Source organism: Podarcis liolepis, assembly GCF_965112155.1.
Source record: "Podarcis liolepis genome assembly, chromosome: 11".
Classification (NCBI taxonomy): Eukaryota; Metazoa; Chordata; class Lepidosauria; order Squamata; family Lacertidae; genus Podarcis; species Podarcis liolepis.
This window is the reverse complement of record NC_139565.1, coordinates 3,355,304-3,379,529: the sequence shown is the minus strand read 5'-3', so window position 1 is coordinate 3,379,529 and position 24,226 is coordinate 3,355,304. Positions and strand designations below refer to the sequence as shown.

Below are 24,226 nucleotides of genomic sequence, written 5' to 3'. Positions count from 1 at the left end.
TACTGTACAATGGTAAATCTAGATGCGAACGGGATCTGTTTCAGAGCCCCGTTTGCATCTAGAAGCAAACGTAACCAGCGATGGCACGTCTGTGCATGCGCCCGTTGCTTTTCACTGCTTCTGCGCATGCGTGTGACGTCATTTTGAGCGTCTGTGCAAGCGGCGAAACCCGGAAGTAATGCACTCTGTTACTTCCGGGTTGCTGCAGAGCGCAACTCGAACATGCTCATCCTGAAGCACATTCAACATGAGGTATGACTGTAGTAGAGCAGAGAGCTCAGAAGCAAAGGGCCCTCAGCGCCACCTGTAGGGGAGATGATGACAATGACGAAGGAGGAAGTGGGAGAAAAGGGGAGTGGAGAGTCACTCGGGACAACGTCATTATTCCAAGAGGCTGTGTTCCAAGCCTTTCTCTGTAAATATTGAATAAAAAGCAGATGGCAAGGACTTTTCCTTGTCTTGTCCGCTCCTGGGGATTGTTTCCTCCGGTGTCTGACACACTATAGACCAATAAAAAATTTAAAGTGAAACCATCTCATTTTCAGCAAGGAGAAAAATATCACCTGATAGGTACTAAGCTTAATGTTACCACTGGACCACCATTTAAGTAATTTCCCCCACATTTTAAATGTATATTTCGTTGCAGGTTTCAACGGGTTTTCTCTTTAAAACCCACACAGAAACAGGACAGCACAGACTTAGTTCCGTCCAAAGCTTATTTTCAGCATGAACTCAGTTCCAGCACCTTTCAGGTGGGCACCATTGCTATTATAAAAGAACAAAAGTGAGTTCGTGGTGAGTTCTCACACCTCTAGAAAAATAGCATTGGTCTTTTCTAAAAAAATAGCACTGGTTTTGTCCCCATGTAAAACTGGAACAAATTATCACTGTAATGGGCTCATTCATCCCTAGTCAAGATTAAATGTCGTATTTCTACAATTTTTTGTGAAAAATGCTAGTTTAATGAATATTGGTTCTAGGGACACTTTACTAGAAAATTATTTACTGCTGCTCATTAAAAAGTACAAATGTATACACATCATTCCCATTATTTAAAGATAAACGTGTGGCCTCAATTTAAAATGGTGTTTGAGATGAAGAAAGTTGATGTGAATACTCTGATCTGCCACTTAATCTGTTGTTTGTTTAGTTCTTCTCTTAGGTAGACTTACCAAAGCATGGTTAGAGAGTCTTCATAAGATCTATCTGGTCTTTCCATCCCATCCCACCCACACATCTGAATGTCAGATTTGTGTACACCAGAACCTGTATTTGAATCTAATTTAGGCTTGAGTGCCAGCTCCCACCCCACTTCACTGCATAAAGATGATGCTGTAAAGGTAAAGGGATCCCTGACCATTAGGTCCAGTCGTGGCTGACTCTGGGGTTGCGGCGCTCATCTCGCTTCATTGGCATACAGCTTCCGGGTCATGTGGCCAGCATGACTAAGCCGCTTCTGGCAAACCAGAGCAGCACACGGAAACGCTGTTTACCTTCCCGCCTGAGCGGTACCTATTTATCTACTTGCACTTTGATGTGCTTTCGAACTGCTAGGTTAGCAGGAGCAGGGACCGAGCAACGGGAGGTCAACTCGTCGCGGGGATTCGAACCACCAACCTTCTGATCAGCAAGTCCTAGGCTCTGTGGTTTAACCCACAGCACCACCCACGTCCCTAAAGATGATGCTATGTATGCCAAAACTCCAAAATACTAAGTACATTTGAATGCAGCATCTCCAGAGTCTTACACTCCAAACTCTGCTTTCCCTATAGCAATTCTACTCAGAATCAGTTCTAAAGATGAAATTCTTTTCAGATGTGACCCTAAATTAATTTAGACTAATAGTTTTATTCCAAGTAACTATGTTTATGAGTAGCATATAAGATAGCAGCATGCAAAGCATGCTGAGCTATGTCTCTTAGATAGTAGGAGTCAACAGAATTATAATAAAGATCATTTGAGAAATATGAATGAAAGGTCTTTGATGAAGAAGTTGGAACAATAAACTTAGGTCAGCTCTTCTCATTGCTAGGCTATTTGTTAATCAAGATCTGAACAATTGCATAGTGGTATATTACTATTTTAAACATAATGCTGTTATAGCCACCAATGCAAACACTAGTTATTAATAAAACTTTCTAAGTTGTTTGTTTCTGCACCATTTGCTCAAAAAAATGGAAAATAATTTCATCTGCAATGATATTTACATTCATAAAACAACAACACAATATCTGGAAGGATTCTTTTAAACTTATCACCTGAAGCTACTTGTTGAAATATCAGACCAACTGTTTTACCAGCAAAGTGCCTCCTCAATCCAGTCACAATGAGTTCCTCGAAATAAAAATATGTTGGATGGGCTGGGCTGGGCTCGGCATTGCCCCCTCCCCCTTGATCTTGCCATGTTAAACAGCAAGGTCTGAATGTTTGCTTGAAAAGCTTACAAGTCACCCTGCATGACCAGCATTCCTGATCACAGCGAGCCTTGAAAGCAAGCCAACTGATTTAATAGGTGAAAGGGGCAGGGTTGGCACGCACAGCCCCCAGAATATCCAACACACTTTGACTTTAATAATGCCTGAATAGGGCTTGGGAGCCTTGAGAATAAGTATAACAAAAGATAGCAGAGAATTTTATATGGAAAAAAATATTTTAAACAAATAAAACAGCAAATTAAAATTTTTGAAAAATGAGAAAGGTTATAGCAACAGTAAAAAGAGCTTTGATAAGGCTCATTCAGAAGTGTTACCTTAAGAATCCCTAATAAAACTACACTGTTCTTTGTGTCCTTCTTAAAGTGAGCATTGATGGAGAAAGATAATATATCCTTTGGGAGGCCAGCATTCCATGTCTTGGTATCAAATTCCACCTTTGTGGAACTTCTGATTGGGTGGGGACAGAGAAAACAGCCTTAAAAGCAGAATCATCTTCTTGGGCAAGTTTATAACCAAGGGAGTGATTCCTGAAATACTTTGACCTTTAGGATTTTAAGAGTAAAAACCAGAACCCTGAAATGAGCACAGAAAACCCTCACAACTAGTCATATTGACCAAGGATTGGCATAATGTTATGTGACCTGCTGACTCCAGACCAAACCCTTGTGGGCTGCTTTTTGCACCTACAGAAATTTTCAGACTTTGTTTGCTCCATATAAACTGCATGCAGTAATCCAATTTGGGGAGAAAGGAAGAAGCTTGCACTAATGTTGGTCAGAAACCCACAAAAGCACCATATCATCACTCTGGGATCTATGCTTCTTCTCAAGAAATTATAGCTTTAATTAAAGATAAATGCAGCATCCTTCAAGAAAAGAATTTCTCTCTGCTAACACAGGTTCCCTTCTCCCTCTACCATGATAAAACCTAACGTATTGGAATTCTAAACACAGATCCTGAATTGGTAACAGCTCATATGATCAAGTTTCATAACCTTTATTGCTTCACATAAAACAAAGTTATGGCATTCTATTTTGTTTACCATGAAATACTTTAGTCAAGAAATAGCCTCTATGAACTTACCATGTACCACATACTTTGCCATTTGGGATCATTAAAATACACGGGCTGGATGGCACCAGGTTTGTAATCCCTCTTTGTCCTTATTTTTACAACCTGCTGTTCTATCCATTCCACCTGTCAATAAGGAAAACATGTGGTAAATACCAAAACAACACCATGGTTATCCTAAATAAATATATAAAACCTGCAGTTGTTTGTTCCAAAAAAGGAGCTGAATACATTTCTTGGTGCAAAATTCAGGTTGATGTACTACTTTTCTTAAAAGTAAGTGTGTGGGGGGAGAGAGAGAGCACAGTGCCTTATATACTCTTAAAACAGGCTTTCAAGCTATACAGTTGTTAAGAACGCAGGGTGGTTTTTCTATTATTACACGCAGAAGATCATGACAGAGAAGGAATGAATGCAGTCTACTCGCAACTTATGTACTTAATTTGCTTATCAATCAATCAATCAATCAAAGGGGGCAGGCTTCCAGTGGGGGTGGGGAACCATAGACAATCCCAGCCACCAGTACACTCACCTTGGAAGAGCATTCAGCGGTGCAGAGAGTGAGTGTTTTGACTATATGCAGTTTTGGTTTTACATGCTATCCCCAGAACGTAAATCCCATTTAAGTTGAGAGTCAACTACATAGCAAATGATACATAAATGTCTGTTTAAAAATAATGATTTTGTGAAATATTCTATGTATTTATTGTAGCCCAATTATACATAGCCTATTCAGATCTGCAAGTCCTTTCTGTGGAATTCAGAATCTTCAATAAGTTTCTGACAATAAGTAACTTAGTTTGAAAACATGACCTGGAACCTTGATCATCTTCTGTTTGGCATCCCTTTTAAGTTACCTGTTGTAATTTAACCTGCTGCTCATTGTTCAGCTCTTTACTTTCCTGGAAAATGTTTTATTTTTAAAATGCTTCTGAACATTCAGCTGTGCATGAAGTTTGATAAACAATCACTTCTGAAGTGAATTGCTACCTATTTTTTGTTCTCTTTCGAATGGAATATTACCATAGCCACAATGAAACCTTTTTGGTCTATGTTACAAGATTAGATATTGATGAGAGCAGAGAAAACAAAACAGAACATATAATCAAAATAACAATAGTCTCTCATTTTAAAAAAGAAATATAATCACCACCCACATACAGCACATCAAAACCACTATAGATTATTTTCTATAAAGTGTAGCACAGAACAGTTGCTAACCTGTTCTTTTCACATTATATCTAAGAAATGCATCTCTGAATCACATTGCAATACAAATGTTTCATGGTGGGGGTTTTTAAACTTCTGTCAAAGGAAGTTCTGAAGCTTACAGAGTAGCTGACATACGGTATATTTACAGGAAATTTACTGCACTTTATTCTGCAAACCTATTGACCTTTCCTGTAAATATCCCAGTTTGGATTTCCAGGATTTTGCAACCCTTGTGCAGGGTGACTTTTTAAGGTCAGCAATAGAAGCTGCAAGCAGAGTTCATCCAGGGTTGAGAAAACCAACACACAGCAGCAAAGGACAAATGCACATTTGATTTTTCCAGTGTTTCCTACAAAATAATAAACACTACTGATTCCTTATGTGTCCTGTGTAATCTGAACATGAGTGGCGTTCTGTCAAGTATGTCAACTGCCTGCAGCATCACTTAGAATACAGAGGCCACCGTGCACAACTGGAAGTGGCTCCTACATGCACACGTCCCTTCAGCTCCCATAAATTCTCCCTCGTGCCATAGAGATTTGAGTAGACTGACGATTGCAAGAACTGAATTAGGAAAGGCTGTTGCGTTGAGCTTTTTGGTGTTCGCTTCTGTGTTATACCCATCTCTGCTATTTCTACTTGTGTTTTTTTTAAAAAAAACAAACCAGTTTGAACAAGTCCTCAGTATTCCTCCATCCCTGCTTCACTCAACTGTGTGCCATTTTTTAAGAAACATTTTTTTTTTCATCTGTGTCCCTCCACCCTTGCTTTTCTCAAACTTCTACCATTGTTTGAGTAGAGGGAGAAGTGGGAAACTCTTCCATTCCTTAGCTTCCTTATGTGAGAGAGATAAAGAGCCCTCAAATATTCTATAGCACCTTCCCATAATCCTGAATTTCACTCCTGGCACCATGCGTTATCTTCAGCATGAAGTTCCAAATTCAGTGCAGTAACTTAGAAAAGATATTTTATTAACAAGCAAACACCCATATGTGTACAACATCCATCAACTTAAACTAACATTCTCTAACTTAATAAACTAACAGCCTTGCTCTTAAAATCCTATTCATCTTAAAGATACAGTATCATATATATTAGCATCAGTTGTGAGTGCAAAGAAGGCTGCAGAAGAGGAGAGAGGTGGGAACGGGGTGTGTGGTCTGTGTGCAATGAAGAGTTGTGAAAAGTAAGGAGGCGGGGAAAGGAAATAAAGGTGAAAATGGGAGAGCAAAGGGGGTTGCAAAAAGAGAAGGGAATAGCATGCTTGGGAATGGGGTTAAAGATGAAAGCAGGAGGGTGAAATGATCTGAAGACTAGGAGGGGATGATGGCTTCAAAGTCGGGTGGAAGATGGAAAGAACGCTTGGTGGGTGTGGGAGATGCGGGAGGTTACAATGGGTGTGGTCTATGTGCAAGGGAGGTTGCACAAAATGAGGGGGTCAGCTATAGACATGGGGCTGAAGGTGAAAACAGGGTCACAAAGCAAGGATGCAGAAAAGAAAAGTGGCTTCAGAAATGTGGTTGGGAAAGTGAAAAGTGAGTTTAGAAGTTGCGTGGGGTGGGGAGGCCCTTTTTGGCAGCCCCTGGTGCACAAGGGAAGGGGGGCCTGCAGGCTGTGCTGTCCTGCAGTGTCCTTGTGGAGATCCTCCATGGCCGACTCCAAGGAAGGGAGTCCGTGCTGCACTGCTTTGATCCCCCAGTGGTGGCAGTGGAGGTACGGCTGCTCTGGAGCTGCCTCCCGTGTGCCACTCACAACAGCAGCTCACTTGCTCACCTGGCAGAGTGGAGCTGAGCACCACCTGCCTCAGCAGCCATGTAGTCTGCCCTCCTCCTCCTCCTTCACTGCTGCTGCTGCTAGGGTAGTGCCTCCTCCTCCTCCTCCTCTCTTCCCACCCCAACGCAGCTAGCCGCCTCTCCCTGCTGAACCAGCCCATCACTTTGCCCTACGAGCTCTCAGTCCACTGGGACCTTCTGCCACCTGCTAAGGCCAGGCGTGGGCTGCGGGAGCCACTCTCCTTCCCTCTGTGCACTCTTCTTCTTGGGCTGCATTTATTTACTGGCTTCACAGGAGGCGCGAATCATTTTTACTAGAAGCCTTCTAAAATAATAATGATGATAATAATGATGTCACTATTACAATTCTTAAAACCCCTCCTTTTTATCCTGACAGGGATTCAATGTCTATGTTGTTAACAAAAGTGCATACATATGTTTGTGTATTATTTTTTTAAATAAATATTTTAAATATAATTAGTTTAATTATATTTTCAATTAAATATATTAATTGTGTGTTTTAAATAATATCAACTATATTGTGAACTCTTTAATTTACATTAATTCAGTTTAATTCAGTGCACAGCTCACAGGTTTTGTATCGAAGTACTTTTATGGCCCACTTGGTCTGAGATGTTAGACCGCCCTGCTCTAGGGGGTAAATGTAGGGGGAATAATGGGGGCATGGGGAGCAAAGTGGGCAATGGTGCAGCCCCGGGTAATAACATACTAGCCAAAAATTTAAAACCTACATACTGCTCCACAGTACTTAAAGGTAGCCAAAACCAGTCTGTTTTGGCATTTGTTGGCCTGTATGTTATCTTGTCTTATTTTCTACAATTCCTAATATTTGGAGCAATGCTGATAATCAAAATAAATTTATTCCCAGCTGGGTATAAATTAGTAAAGAAAGTTGCAAAAAATTTAGCCAACTGTATGTGTTCAAAGTCATATGGGATTAGTGTTGGGGAACTGCTTCTTTTGGATTTTTAAGTGAGTTTCCCTGTGTGCTGGGTTACCATAGTTTTAAAATTCTTTTTTGTAATTGCACTGATTATATAGATGGAGCTAAAGCAGAGAATCACTGTCTTCAATTTATAAAATGTGTCTTAATTTGCACTGAGTCCACAGAGTAACTAAGTTGAATATAATAAGTGTCTGTGGGTTTTAGTCTTAGCAGCTATTTTCTAGAAATGTCAGTAGTTTCCTATGAATATTGTATGGATGTATGGACACATTTCTCTAATAGCCGATATTTTTAAGTGGTTTTATTAAAGTGTTTTCATTTTTGAAATATCAATAGTTTGACGCTCATACGCCCTGAAGAAGAAGAAAATATATGGAGTAATTGATTATACAGATTTTCATTTCTGGAGAAAATGAGAGGCTGCAAAAACAAGGCTTCTTCACATTTAAACATTTCATAATGTCACACTTAGCTGTAGGAGTAATTGTGCACATTTTCTCATTCAGTTCAATTCCAAAAGTTCTATATTTCTATTTCCTGAATGTCTAGAAATCAAAGCCAAGCCAGACTGAAATCTAAATAATTGTTTAAAATACATTATTTCCAGTCTTGTCATCTCAGAGATCGCTTTTGTATTCAATGCAGTATTTTATAAACGCTCTTCTAGTGGATAAGAATTGTCCCAAGTTAACATTAAAAGGGACATTAAAATAAAAAAGAAAGAGAAACAGAATAAGATGCAATCTTTCCTAAAGCAAAGCAGTCCCCTTGAGTCATCAACTTGCTCTTAGGAAATAAAGGCTTACAATATGCCAAGGCTGCAATCCAAAACCCCAATCCACCAGAGTGGAAAGGTTCGGTTGAGGCAAAGGTGTCCATCTAACAAGCCTTGTTCTGCCAGCCTCCGCCACAGCATCTCAGTGTTTGCCTGGCAAAGGATCTGTTTGATCCTGAACCAGCACTGCTGCCATCACATGATTCAGCAATGGACCAAATCCTGATCTCTTTGTTGCACTAGCAATGTAGTGTAGCAATGTAGCATTCTTGCCTCAACTCACCAACCACTGACGTGGTTGCTGCTTTGAAAACCACAGTGAGGTGGCCTTTTAAGTCCTACAAGAGAAACACATCACTTTCAGGCTGTTGCGTGTCGAGGTCCCCAAGCCACCCAATTATTCACACATCACACTGTTCCTCACCTCCTTCAACACATCAATTTTGGTTTGGGTTTTTGGCACGATTTTGGCCACAACTTTATTTAAATACACACAAGTGAGTGGTTGCTTAGGCATTGGTTCCGACTATCTGTCCTTGCCCAGGGACAGAACTGACTTCCAGATTCCAGCGGAAGCCAGTGAGGGAAACAATTTTGGGGAGAAAATGAAGCTGGGCCTCAGTCCCTCACTTCTCACCCTCATGCTCCTGGTGGCTTGCACGGCCCAAGTCCAATGCCAGGGACAAGGACGAAAAGAATGGCAAGCCCCTGGATTCCTTTAATGGAATTCCCTTTCCGCACCACCATTGGAGGGGTAGGCACTTACCCCTCCACCAACCAATTTGAACCAATGCCTAACTGCCAACCTTACAAGTTGTGACGATTTGCTACGCAGTAGGCAAAACCAAATGGCACCAGCCAATCAGCCAAATGGACAAAATTCCTACCAGGCCCCTGCCTCAAAGCAGACAACCCCATGACAGGCATAGCAAGGTCAAGTGAACAACCCCCCCCCCCCAATACAGGGAGGGTGGGTGATCCGGTGCAAGCAGCCAAGAGGACGCCCAAAGTTGGGCAACCAATATTTAAAACCTCTGACCCCTCCTTCAAAATTGGCAACAAGCAATTCTCCCCAGCGACCCAATTAACCAATTCACTGCCTGGGTCACTCCGCAAATCCGCCCAGCAACACTGGGGTGGCTTGTATCCCCCACCGCAACACGTGCTCTCTTTTGCTATTTTGAAGTCATATTAAATTACATATTGGCAAGTTCAGGCCACATATTTAAGTTGATTTGGAACTCTCACACAACAAACCTGCTTCCCCAAAAGCTTGGAGTTACTTATTTATTTTAGTAAATAAGTGAAGTGAATGAATGCATTGGAAAGTGGGCGATATCTGGTTTTCAACATTGTGATATATTAGCAGCTAAATATCACAATATCCTAATATACCACAATGTCTGGAATGTATCTCAGCTGCTTCTTTCTCCCCACCTTAGAGGACGAAAAAGCAGCTGAGAAACTAAAAAAATCCGAAAAATGAGGATTTTGGGTCCTGTTTCAGACTGACTGCACAGAAACCCATTCCTTCCCCCTTCAAAACATTACTCAGACCTACAACTGAGCAAGCCTCCATACGGCTCCAGCTCACACAAGAGGGAGAGGTGGGGCTTCCTTAAACTGCTCAGCTGGGGAGTGGGAAGCAAGCCCCCCATACTGCTCCGGCTCACATAAGTCAGAGGGGCACAGGAGCTTCCTCAAAAGTGCAGGCAGGCAGGCAGACGGAGCCCAAGAAGGTGCACGGCAGGAACCTTCTCAGGCTCTGTACACCTGCCTGCTTCCACCTGGGTGGGCTCCCTTTTCCTTCCCTGACCGCTCAGGTGGAGGCAGGCAAGCAGGTGGAGCCTCAAAAGGTTCCAGCCAAGCACCTTCTCGGGCTCCGTCTGCCTGCCTGCACCTTTGCACCTGTCTGCAAGCAATTTGAGCTAGGAATACAAAATGTCTGAAATAGGTATTGCGATCTGAACGCCATACTGGTTTCAGACAATTTTCCAATATATCCAATGGAACATATATTCCAATATATGTTCAGTTTCTGTTAATTGGTTCTCGTGGGAAACTTGCAGATTCTAGCTTCACCAATTAACTCAAGCTGGTGTCAATTTACTCTTGGCAGAAAGCCCAGGTCTGCTTGACCTAGAAACTACTCACTCTGATTGGTTAACGACCAGCACTCAACTCTGTTATCTAGGATTGCTAGCACAGTTTGATGTTAGGTGTGTTAGGAGTTAGAAGTGCTGTGTATGGTTTTGAGAGAGAAAGAGAGGATTTATTTTGCTTTTATTTGTATGCAGAAACTCTGCTGGTTTTATTTTTCCTTTTAATAAATCCTGTAAATAGTTATTCTGAGTCTAGCTGACTAGTCATTACTGCCGCAACTAGCTTCTTCGCTGTGCAGGAAAACTCTGCTACGTTTGGGCTAAAGCCAGTAGGGCTATGCCTGACACTTCAAAGTTCCATGAGGTTATGGGCATTGTGCTGCCAGCCTGAGTTGTGGTGGTGTCAGCATCAACGGCGTTGGTTCCAGTAGTTCCAGAAGTTGTTGTTCCTGTTGGTGCAGCAGATGGACACTGGCTGGTTCCTGACTGTGGTGAGCTGGTGACACAGTGGACACAAGGACAACAGCTGCAGCGTGTGAGTGCTGGGTGCTGTGGTTCCTGTTTTCTCTCTCGGTGGTCGTGAGTAGCTGGTTCCGGGTTCCAGGGACATCGCTCTCAAGATGGCCTCACAACCAGTTCAGATGGCTTTTGAGCGTCTGAATGACTCCAATTACTTGCTGTGGTCGGAACGCATGCAGGCAGTGCTGCAGAGGGATCGTCTCTGGCAAGTGGTGAGTAAGTTTCCTATGAAGCCTGATGATGAAGACCTCGATAATGACCAAAGAGCAAGTGCCACAATTGTCTTGGGGCTGGAAGATTCCCAGTTGCCATATGTGAGGGGAATCAAGACAGCTAGAGGTGTGTGGCAAGCACTTAAAGAACTCCATGTGCGTGAGACAGCGGTTTCCAAGCTGTTCATTCGCAAGGCATTGTACAAGGCAATGTTACAGCCTGGGGTTACAATGCAGGAACACCTACACAGTTTACAGTTAAAGTTTGCTGCGCTACAGGAAAGAGACTGTGCGTTAGACCAGCAGGAGAAGGTGGCTATTATTTTGAGTTCTCTCCCGGAAAGCTGGGATAATTTAGTTTTGTCTCTAGAAGGCATACAGGAGCATGATTTATCAGTCAGTTACGTTACTGGGCGTTTGATTGAAGAATGGCAGAAGAGACAAGAAAGGTCGGTGGCTGCAGAGGCTTCTACAGGTGGGCGGTTTGGAAAGAGTTCTCATGCCGTGCCAGAGGTGAAGCAAAAGCAGCGTACTGTTGAGGAGTCAGCGTTTGCTGTTAGGCGTTGTTTCCGATGTGGGTCTTCAGCGCATCTAAAACGACAATGTCCGGAGTTGGTCAAGTCTCAGTTGCCGGTGCAGGAGCAGAGACGTCAGCAGCAGCAGCAGCAGCGTAAAAAGAAATTCTTCAAACAGAAACAGTCGGCTCAGCTGGTGACCGCCGAGGTCAAGATTGCTGATGAGAAACAAGCGGTCTGGGTGGTCGATTCGGGAGCATCTCGCCACATCGTAAATTCAGATGAATTGTTTGTTTCCAAGAACTCAGCACAGCGCAGCCAGGTGGCTCTAGCAGACGGAAGTACTTCCGAAGTGATTTCGGGGGGTGCAGTTTTTGTTCCTTGTCTTCGTGAATGCCTGCAAAATGTACTTTGTGTGCCGTCATTAAGGAGCAATCTGATGTCTGTAGATTGTTTGCTAAAAGCTGGGTTTAAAGTGTATTTTGAAGGAGACAGTTGCATTATTAAGAAGGCTGGTGAGATTTTAGGCACTGCTAAGTCAGAGGGAGGCTTGTTTTGGCTTAAAGCAGGATCTCAAGTTGCAGCAGTAGTCAGTAAATCTCAGCCTGCAGTGAATAACAAAGCTATACATGACAACTATGTGCACTTATTGCATAGGAAAATGGGGCATGCTTGCTGGAAAAGTGTACTAAAAATGTCTGAATTGGCTGATGGGGGTAATTTAAAGAGTTGTAACAAGTACCTTGATTGTAATGTTTGTAAAAAGGTTAAAACCCACAGAGTCTCTTACCCCAGAAGTGACAGAGTTAGTGAGTCACTGCTACAGCTGGTTCACATGGACGTAATTGGTCCATTTGCTGTAAGCAGGGGTGGATCGCGCTTTTCACTAACAATTGTGGATGACGCCACGCGTTATTCTTGGGTTTTTCCCATGAAAAATAAGGGTGACGTGTTCACTAAGTTTAAAGGCTGGGTGGCATCTGTGGAAAGATTTCTGTCCATTAAACTCAAAAGGATTCAGACGGACAGAGGTGGCGAATTTATGTCAAATGCCTTTAAAGATTGGTTACAAAAGCGTGGCATTGGGCATAGAAAAACGAACGTTTTTTCCCCAGAGGAGAATGGCATTGCAGAACGAAAAAACAGATCTTTACAAAATATGATGTTTGCCATGCTTGATGATGCTGATTTGCCCGTGTCTTATTGGGGGGAGAGCATGCTCACCGCATGTTATCTCCAAAATAGGCTCTTTCATCAAACAATAGGTACAACCCCATACTTTAAATTGTTTCAGAAAAAACCTAAAATTGACCATTTGCATGTGTTTGGATCAAAAGCCTGGGTATTAATTCCGAAACAAATGAGAAAGAAGGGAGATCCTAAGACCAAACAGTTAGTGTTTGTGGGTTACCAGGAGCTGGGAAAAGGTTTCCGTTTTGCTGAAGGGACAAATGGCATTGTGATCTCCAGGAATGCCAGTTTTTGTGAACATAGTGGCTGGGAGAGACTACATGCCAATACTGAGGTTTGGTTTGAACCTTCCCAGGAGCTCCATGACTCTGAAGGTAGACATAGAGAATCAGAGTCTGAGGGGGAGGAAAGTTCAGATAAGAGTTCTCAAGAAAGTGGAGTTAGCCAGAGACCAGTTGCTATGCAACAAAAGAGAGGTCGTAGTTCTGAGGAGGAAAGTGGGTCAGAAAAAAAATTTTCTCCCAGAAGATCTAAAAGACAAAACAAAGGAGTGCCTCCGGTGCGTTTTTCTCCTGATACTGCAAATGTGTTTAGTGTAATTGCAGAGCCCAAGAGTTTTCAGGAGGTGTTAAAGTTACCAAAAGAGGAGGCAGAGCTCTGGAAACAGGCAATGGAGGAAGAGATGTCCTCTCTGAATGAGCACAAGGTCTTTACACCAGTAGCAGCGCCTGAGGGGGCAAAGATTGTAGGCTGCAGGTGGGTGTACAAACTTAAACCTCTGGTGACAGGAGAGTACAAATACAAAGCTCGTTTAGTGGCTCAAGGATATTCTCAGAGGCCTGGAAAAGATTATGACGAGACTTTTTCCCCAACTGCTAAGGGGGACAGTGTAAGGCTGATTTTAACGCTTGGAGCAAAGAGAAAACTCCTGTTGAACCATTTTGATATTCAGACTGCATATTTACATGCATCAATATCAGAAGACCTGTATCTAGCCGAACCGCCTGGTTATGAGACAGGTTCCAATAGAGTGTTGAAATTAAACAAAGCTCTATATGGTCTCAAACAGGCTGCAAGATCTTGGAACAAATGTTTCCATGAGGCTTTAGTGTCATTTGGTTTTAAGCAGAGTACAGCTGACAATTGTGTTTATGTACGTGGTACAGGCAGTGATCAAGAGTTTTGTCTGATTTGTGTAGATGATGTATTGTATGCCTGTAAAACAGATAAACAAACTAAAAGGTTTGCCAAGCAATTGTCCAGTAAGTTCAAAGTGAAAGACTTAGGCCCGGTTAGGACATATCTAGGGTTGGAAGTGTGCTGGGCCCAAGATGGCAGCTGCCTAATTAGTCAGCAGAACAAAGTTAAACAACTACTGACTACATACAGGATGCAGGATTGCAAAGGGGCAGCGGTGCCTATGGATCCAGGTTTCATAAAAACACTTCACATAGATGAGAGTCCTGAATTTGAACATCCTGATGTATATCACTCTGTAATTGGAAGTTTATTGTATCTAGCACAGTGGTCCAGACCTGATATTAGCTACGCAGTAGGCATATTAAGTAGATTGGTCTCAAAACCCACACTAAATGCCTGGAAAGGGGTAAAACAAGTTCTAAGATACCTTAAACAGACAATTGGCTATATGTTACAATTAAATTCTTCAGAGGACGAAATGTTGAGTTGCTACTGTGATAGTGACTGGGGAAATTTGCCAGATAGAAAATCTGTCACAGGACTAGTTATAATGGTCGGTGGAGCTTTAATCGGCTGGCGGTCACGCAAGCAAGACGTTGTAAGTGTGTCATCAACGGAATCAGAGTATGCCGCATTGAGTGAATTGTGCAACGAGGTGATTTATTTCAAGCATTTGTTGGCAGATTTAAATGTAAATTGTGGAGAACCAGTACAAGTTTACATTGATAATCAAGCTTGTATAACCTTAAGTAAAACAGAGGGTTTCAAATCGCGTTCCAAACATATCTCTGTAAAATACCAAAATGTACGTTGCTGTGTACAAGACAATGTAATCACCTGTACTTATGTATCAAGTGAAGAAAATGTAGCAGATGTGTTAACTAAACCATTGGCAAAGATAAAGAACAAGCGAATGTGCAAGGGTTTAGGTTTGCTGGAAAAATAATCTCCTACATAGGTGTATTTGGAGTTAATTGTTCAGCAGAATCTGTGAGGGGGTGTTCAGTTTCTGTTAATTGGTTCTCGTGGGAAACTTGCAGATTCTAGCTTCACCAATTAACTCAAGCTGGTGTCAATTTACTCTTGGCAGAAAGCCCAGGTCTGCTTGACCTAGAAACTACTCACTCTGATTGGTTAACGACCAGCACTCAACTCTGTTATCTAGGATTGCTAGCACAGTTTGATGTTAGGTGTGTTAGGAGTTAGAAGTGCTGTGTATGGTTTTGAGAGAGAAAGAGAGGATTTATTTTGCTTTTATTTGTATGCAGAAACTCTGCTGGTTTTATTTTTCCTTTTAATAAATCCTGTAAATAGTTATTCTGAGTCTAGCTGACTAGTCATTACTGCCGCAACTAGCTTCTTCGCTGTGCAGGAAAACTCTGCTACGTTTGGGCTAAAGCCAGTAGGGCTATGCCTGACACTTCAAAGTTCCATGAAATCCAGCCCTACTTGGCATAGCATCATCTAATGACCACTAGGTGTGCCACCTATGCAGGGCCATGGAGGACGAGGCCCCCTCAATATTCTGCAGCTAGGTGGGTCTCGTCAAGCACCTCCCAGGCTGCCACTAGGCCCCACTGGGCCTCCTCCCACTGTGTGACATCACATGCACACTGCACCCCCATGTTGGGCAGAACCTGGTGCACCTGATGACCACATACACAAATAAGATCTGGAAGTGACCTCTGGCAATGAGATTTAACCCAAAGAAACCCCACACTATTTTGTTTATAGCCAGGCAGTTGGGAGTGTTTGGAATCACCTATTCTAGGCAAGGATCCGTCCCCACTATGACTTGATGTATACATGTTGATAGCATTTTTGGGGGGGGTTCCTTCTGTTTTCTATGGAATGCTTCCATTGTTTAAGGCAATTATGTATGGCTAGCAAAATCCAGGGACAAAAAGAAAAGCACTAAACACAAACAAACAAAAATCCAGAATACACATGTTCAAGTATATTTTTCCAAAACATTATTCCACCAGCTAGTAAAGTGTTTACTGTGTGGGGAGGCCAAATATAAGACAAAAATAAATACCTGTTGAATACCTTGGAAGTAGGAAGCAAAACTGTGAATGTCTGAAGAAGAAAGATCTGTGTGTTGATAAAATAAGCAAAGAAGAAAGAAAGCAATTAAAGAAGAAATCAATCAATCAAAGAAGAGATTAATTAAAAAAAACAGGTTGGGGAAAAGAGAAAAACAGAATTTAATGCAAAAGAAGTGAGAATTCTACTCATCCTTAAGGTATTTCATGGGCAGAGAGACGAGTGAGGAGAGTGTTAATTGGAGACAGTCACTGACTACTGAAAAAAATAGTGTGAACAACTGCAGGTAATTGTCCCTAAGCAATGTAGATTCTGTACAATATTGGCTTTAAAAGAGGCTTAGACAAATTCATGGAGGCTAAGGTTATCATAGCTGCTAGCCTTGATGCTAAGCTCAGTGCCTTTACAGCTAGAGGCAATAAAGTTTCTGAATACCAGTGGCTGGAAACCACAGGAGGGAGAGGGCTTTGAAAAGTCATCTAGTTGGTCACTGTGAGAACAGGATGCTGAACAGAACGGGCCATTGGACAGATCCTGCAGGCTCTCCTCATGTTCTTATGTGGAGTTACAGACTGAGCCACAGACTGAGGGAGAAATTACAGTGGTACCTCGCAAGACGAATGCCTCGCAAGACGAAAAACGCGCAAGACGAAAGAGTGTTCCGTTTTTTGAGTCGTTCCGCAAGACGAATTTCCCTATGGGCTTGCTTCACAAGACGAAACGTCTTGCGAGTTCTTGCGAGTTTGTTTCCTTTTTCTTAAAGCCGCTAAGCCGTTAATAGCCGCTAAGCCGTTAATAGCTGCTAAGCGCCGTGCTTCGCAAGACGAAAAAACCACAAGACGAAGAGACTCTCAGAACGGATTAATTTCGTCTTGCGAGGCACCACTGTATAGCAGAGTAAATATGGTAGGAAATATAATGAAGAACAGAAACCTGCAAAGGAGAGAGAGAGAGAGAGAGAGAGACGGAAGGAGAAGAATGATGAACAAATTTGTAAAATGTATAAAGATTAAAGCACTAAATAAATAAGGAAATGATACACAGACAGTTAGAAAACTATGGATAAGGTTTCTCTGCTTAGAGAAATTCAAAGACCAGAATTGTTTCAAGTTAGAAAAGGAAACTTAACATGAGGAAGGAGCATTAAAAGATAAACACTCTGTGTGCAAACATAGTAATCCTGCGAAGAAAAAAGGGATGACAGCTGTGCTTATATTGAAGGAAAGATGGGGGGGAAAACAAAATGAAAGGGAAAATTTGTAGAAAAAAGCATTAAGAGTCCCCCCCTTCACGGTAGCAACATTAAGGGATTAGGGTGTGTTGGATTTTTCAAATTTCAAAAATTAGGGGTGTTAAAAAGTTGTAACATGACTTAATGTAATTTAGTGTTACTTGGTAAATAACCACATAAAAATATTGGCTATTTTGCATTTTTGTGGAATTCTCAATAATTTTAAACTTGTCTTATTTTTAAAAAGTGTGAAAAAATGTGTGTAAAATTGCAGAAAAATCATTAAAAATTATTGTCAAGTACTTTTAGTTATATTGTAATTATATTTGTTATTGAGCATAACAAATAAGCCAAAACGCGGAAGTGGCAAGAGGAGAAGGCTTGCTGAATATAAGCAGAGAAGTAAGCAGGTTGCATCAAATGCAATTGTTTTCTCTGCTGATGATAAAAAAACCCCCACAAATAGCTGATGACCAAGATGGAAGTTATGAACTGACATTAGGAAAACCAAGTGAGCCTTCCACTTCTAAGAAAAATAGAGTACAATACAGTAGAAGTAGATAAAGTTGCTACGCAGAGCATCAGATAGGGTGTTGGCCTGCTTGCCACAGCTGCCATCACCACTGCCACCTTTATGGATGCTGACTTGATCACTGAAGAAGAGACTGGTAGTTGATCACAATAAAGTCAAGAGGGCTCAAGAAAAATTTATGAAATCCCTGGACCAGGAATTGGATTATCTTTGTCAGAAGGGTGAAATTGACTGTGGCTGAAAGCAGACAACTCAGTTCAGCAGTTCCCCAGTATCATCACAGAACAGCAGTATTCTGTGTGCAGAATACTGTGAGCCAAGTATCTCCGCCGCTTCACTCTGGAGAACGGCTCAAAAAGAGAAAAACCAGCTGAAGTTATTGCTAATAATCTTGTAGATTTCATGAAGAAGAAGAAGGGCATAGGTTAGATCTGATAAATTATTCTGCCCTATTTTTCTTATTTGACTATGGAAACCACTCCTGTGTTGTCCTGTGATGTAGTATCTCTTCACAGCATCCAATTTTAGGCTGGATATTGCTGTACTTCGGCTGAACTTTGATATCTGTGTGTCTTTGTTTAGTCTTAAATCAATGGTTTGGCCAACAGGAATTTGTTCAAAAGCTCTGCTGCCAGACAGCTGAACTAAGAACTGTCAATTCATAAAGTTCTGACATACCTCAGGGTATTCCACAGGAAGACTGTCACCTGGTGATAGTAAATTGGCAAGTAGTCAGCATAGTTCACCTTGTCATAAGCAAAGCAGCAAGAGTTGCTATAGGGGAAAGGTTTAACTGCCTTGTTGGGCAGCATGCAGCAAAGGAAGAAGCACATTTATCAAGTTCTGTATTTTGTGTGTGAGAGAACCCGGGGCTGGCCCAAGACATATTAACACTTGGGGTGAACCACAAAATGGTGTCTCCCCCAGCCAGAGAAGAAAGGGTGAGTGAAGATCTACATCAGGAACAAGGGGGTGGGATAAAGATCTACATCAGGATCTGCTACCCCTGTGAATTCTGCTGCCTGAAGCAGCCACCTCACCTGGCCTTGTGGGTTGGCTGGCCTGTTGGCAGAGTAGCTAAACTGCAGCCAGGAAGCCAAACCACGTGCAATACTGACTCTTTTCTTGAAATTAAAACTATGTCCAAACACTTGCTAAAATATTCAAAAGATTTTACTTGCAGAACATATAGCTAGGTCAGAATATATGCAAAGTATTTATATTCATATGCTTATCCAAGCATGGGCTCAGTTTTTTCTTAGTTGAAGATTACAGGTTCTTCCTTAACATTCAAACTAAATGTGTCTTTCTCTCTTTCCAGTACTTGCTCTCAACCTTCTGGACATGACCCAGCTTGGCCATGCAGCTGCTTCTGAGAGGTTTCCACTTTCTCCTTCCAGCAGACTTCTCCTTACTGCTTCTTTGGGAGAACATCTTCTATACTTCTTTCTGTCACATGCATTCACACAGAAACATTAACACTCCTCCTGCATTGTGTTTAGAGACAGAGTTATCTAACACTGTCTCTTCTTCAGTGTTCTTTGAAATGCAGCCATTACAGTCAAGTACTCACACAAGTGCTGCTGGAAGAGACTCTTGAGAGTCTCATGGACTGCAAAAAGATCAAACCTATCCATTCTGAAGGAAATCAACCCCGAGTGCTCACTGGAAGGACGGATCCTGAAGCTGAGGCTCAAATACTTTGGCCATCTCATGAGAAGAGAAGACTCTCTGGAAAAAAACCCCTCTGGTGTTGGGAAAGATTGAGGGCACAAGGAGAAGGGGATGACAGAGGATGAGATGGTTGGACCGTGTTATAGAAGTGACCAACATGAATTTGATGAAACTCCAGGAGGCAGTGGAAGACAGGAGTGCCTGGTGTGCTCTGGTCCATGGGGTCACAAAGAGTCGGACACAACTAAACAACAACAACTCACACAACAAAATGGACACTGTAATAAGAAACCTCCCATATGACCAGAGTTAACCAATCACACAAGAATTACTGGGGAACATTCCAGAATTAAACACAGTAATGCATAGCTTTCCAAACTTTTCATGATGGTGACATGCTTTTCAGACATGCATCATTTTGTCACACAGTAATTCAGTTTTACTAGCAATTCAGAGGTTAAACAAATCCCTTTCCAGTCCTGGGAGGAGTGCAGGGAGCGTTCGTGTGACACACCTACACACAGCATTGACACACTAACGTGTCGCCACACAAGTTTGGAAAGCTGTGCAGTAATGCATTTAAGGACTCTCAATTTCAGTAAACTAAATCACGATACTTAACATGGCCCTAATAAGGGCCTCAAAAATGGCACTGGGTCTCTTTTTACACTGCCCCCCTCTCTCAGTAGTTCTCTAAGAGGAATATGGATGACCAGAGATCCAGAGAGGTGGCTGACTGTGGGATGGAGTAAAGCTGATTTTGCTTAGTTGTCCAGCACAGCCTGCCTCTTCCTTATCTGCAAAGCCATGGCGTTCCCCTAGTTCCAGTGAAAAGCTCTGCATTGCTAAAGAATTAAAAAGGAATGAGGGGGAATCTGAAAATATTCCATTATTTTCCTGTTTTATGATCACATCATTTGATTAATTGCACATTTGATGTTTGATCCATGAACCTCCCATTGCACTGTAAAGTTCATATTAACTTTTTATTAAACTAAAGCAAAGCCCCATAATTTTATCTAATATATGTTATCAAGCAAACATCATTTTAGAAATACAAAGTATCTGATGAAGAATCAAAGGTATTTCGGAGGTGTAGTATTAATAATCTGCCCTTTTCAATTACTTTGGGGGTTCAGATTCTGAAATAGCAAGATTTTGAGCTTTTGTATTCAAAAATGTATTAATATTTTATTGGACCCCTATAAAACTAGCCCTTTGCTCTTTTCACACTCCTAGTGCATTCTGCATAATTTCTTTCCAACATGTTCCCTTGCTCTCTCACCTCTGCTATAGGATCCTATGGCAGCCAGCTCTGTAAATTAGCTTTTCTTTTCCCCCAAATTATTGCCCCTTATGATACAAATCAACTATTTCTCCATTTATTCCTTTTCTAGATCAACCTGAAACACACCAGCCTGTCAGCCAGATTAGCCACTTGCCGTCTTTCCTTTGCTGGCAACATAAACTGAATAAAGTCTCCTAACATCTCCCAGAGTGCAGCTGACAGCAATTAGGACCTGGTCCTGTTGAACTCTCTAAATATGCCTTGAGTAATTCTGAGTCTCTGTAATATTCTGTCTCATATTGAAATGTGAAATATGAAAGCCTTCAACTGCTGTTTTTCAAATAATTTCACCACATTATTCTACATATATACCAAGAAAAGATGAAAAATAATAAAATAATTTCCATGCACTTTACATTTATAAGTAAATGTTTTATACTGAAATGCATAACTCTCATCTCAAATGCTCTGATTTTAAGATGACTTTAAATTGTCCCCATCGTGAGCTTGTGTGCCCCCCTTTATCCACTTTTCCATTTCCTGTCTGGGATTCTTCTAGCTGCTCACATACAGATTATGTACAATTGCGAATGCACATCATGAACACCTGCTATTTGCTTCACACCAAACATTCTGGGCAAAAAAGGAAACAGCAGTGTTTGACCAAAGGAAGCAGTTGAATGCATATAAATTAATTACAAAGGGCTACACGATACAGCATAAATGGGTTTATGAAACTATGGCTGTGTCTGTGCTTCTCTAGAGTCCTGCTGCATTATCCCATGACTCATTCAGATGAGTCTTTCACCCCACCTTCCCCTCTAGGGCCTACTCAATATAATCCAGCATTTTTACCAATATGTGAAATTCAAGAGAAGCAGTGTTATACATGGTAAGAGAAGGGCAATGACAGGAGAATTGATTTCCTTGCTTTAATGAAAAGAAGAGTTGCTAAGATGGGCAGGCACAACTTGTTTCCTTTTCTTCTCTCTTGTTATCATTTCACTCTGTCCCTTCTTCATTTCATTAACTGCTCATGTCAGGGTCTTCTAATTCAGAATAGTAATCTGCAATCTCTTTACTTTCTCTAAGTGAAAGAATGGTTGCTTTAGGGAGCAGTTACACTCTCCTGTGTAGGTTTTGCTGAGGCTCCCTCCCTCTTGTCAGCCCTTTACAGAATTATCTGCAGCCAGTGGTGTAGCAAGGTCAGGTGATACCCAGAGCAGGAAATTTCTTGTCACCCCCCCACACACATTGAAATTATTAAAAGAAGGAAAAATAAGATAGTGTACTTACAGTTGCAAGTGTTATTTTCTGGTTTATTTACTTAACATTGTGAGCATAAGCACTTAAAACATTTTTTTCCTAACTTTGTTCTCTGCAAATTTTGAAATCACATCATCAAAATCAATTCCTTTCGCTACTTTGTTTTCAATTGAAAAGATGGCCAAGCCAGAGAGCCGAGCTTGACTCATAGTGGACCTAAGATAACTCTTGATTAATTTTTGTTTTGAAAAACTCCTCTCACATGCTGCCTAGCAGTGTAAACTGAATTTTAGAATAACTATTCAGAGATTTGAATTAAGGCTCAAAGCAAACAGGAAATTGCCCTAAAATGGCAATATATACATATATTTGTATTTACCTTTTAGGCTATGTACCTGTTTCAGCAATTCACATAAGCCTCTAATGAAAATATCATCTATGGAAATAGCAGGAGTTATACAAACAGGTCTTACTCAAAAATGTCAGAAAGCTACTTTGCAACTACTCACTTCTAACCTAGGACTGCTTCCTCTGCAAGGAGATAGAGCAGCTTCAAGCCTATCTGCCTAATGCAGGCATAGGCAAACTCAGCCCTCCAGATGTTTTGGAACTACAACTCCCATAATCCCTAGCTAACAGGACCAGCGGTCAGGGATGGTGGGAACTGTAGTCCCAAAACGTCTGGACGGCCAAATTTGCCTATGCCTCGCCTAATGATAGAACCACCTTGTGCTAGTTAATGTCACCCTATACAGCAGCTGCACCTTGTCTTCATTGATCTTCAGTATAGTGGTACCTCGGGTTAAGAACTTAATTCGATCTGGAGACCTGAAACTGTTCTTAACCTGAAGCACCACTTTAGCTAATGGGGCCTCCCGCCGCCGCTGCATGATTTCTGTTCTCATCCTGAAGCAAAGTTCTTAACCTGAGGTACTATTTCTGGGTTAGCAGAGTCTGTAACCTGAAGCGTATGTAACCCGAGGTACCACTGTACTTAGCAAGTGAATATAAAGTAAAGCACCAAGCACCAATGAACAGGGGAGGCAAAGGAACGCAGCAGCAGCTCACTTGCTTTGGTGCACAGGTGCACAAGGCTGGATGGAGGAATCGCTGCCCTCCAAAGCCGCTGCTTGGGAGTTGGCAAGGTGAGGCTTGGGAATGGTTCACATCGCTCCTCGGAGAGGCCTCTGGGGGCAGAGCCTCCTTAAAACGGCAACACTTAAAAGGGCAAATGGGATTCTATGGGTCGCACCAGCGTTTATTTGTGCAAAAGGGGGTTTGGATTCAGCCAGCATGTCACCCCACCTCATGATGGCACCCAGGGTGGACCGCCCCCCCCCCCGTCCCCCCTTATACGCCCCTGTCTGCAGCTTGAGGTCAGCTGGGATTCAATATTATCTTCAGGATGATATGGAGTGACAGTGCTAGTTTAGCTTCAAAATATCTGCCTTTATATGCATCATTTTCCCACTTGAAATTATGGTAGTGTCACGTTCTCTGGCCCTGATGCTTCATGAGGTTCAGAGGCAGATTCGGAGGCCACAGAAAGCACTTCAAGTCTCTGCCCTCTGGATATGACTTACCACCAGAACTTGACTGGACCATCAGACTTGTCTTGTCCCATCCTTGCTCTTTGAGATGCAACATCTCTCTCTTCTAATTACATGTGCCCTGGCTTCACCCCAGCCTCCCCTGGGAGGACCTGAGACAGGCTGAGGCCATGTTTAACAAAAATGCAGTTCTTCATATTGGTGATCCATATGTCTGGCATAGAATATAAAGGCTGATAGCCTGTATGCTGCCCTGTATGCATGACTCAATCAGCAGTTTTGCTGGTTTGCAGCATATGCATGGGCTGAGTCATGTGGGATACATGGAATACTTCTAGTTAAGGACTTAGTTAAGGACTCTAGTTAATAAGGCATAGTGGAACCAAATATATCACAATAAACCTCATACACACACACACACACACACCCCTATGTCCTCTGCAAGATCAATGCTATTAAATGTTTAGATTTCATCAGGTTGCAAGTTAATGGAACAATAACCAGCTTTCCTTCAACGTAAAAATCCAAAGACCTTAATCTGCCTTCAAGACAAGTGCTATCAACACTGCAACTTGTTGGAACATGACACCTGCCTGTTTTTTGGAGCTTAGGTTTCTGATAACAGGATAAAGTGGACAATGGATATTACTACTTTTTTCCACAACTTG

The 24,226-nt window shown here is 41.9% G+C and overlaps 1 protein-coding gene across 6 annotated transcripts in view; it reads right to left on the bottom strand.

The window, feature by feature from the left end:
- Nucleotides 1-24,226, bottom strand: part of PCSK5 (proprotein convertase subtilisin/kexin type 5) — a 163,458-nt gene that overhangs the window by 115,422 nt on the left and 23,810 nt on the right. For all 6 annotated transcript variants that reach the window (XM_083464824.1, XM_083464828.1, XM_083464825.1 and 3 more), the window contains exon 3: nt 3,519-3,632. In XM_083464824.1, the coding sequence (XP_083320950.1) occupies nt 3,519-3,632 (114 nt within the window). The remainder of the gene's footprint in view (nt 1-3,518; nt 3,633-24,226) is intronic.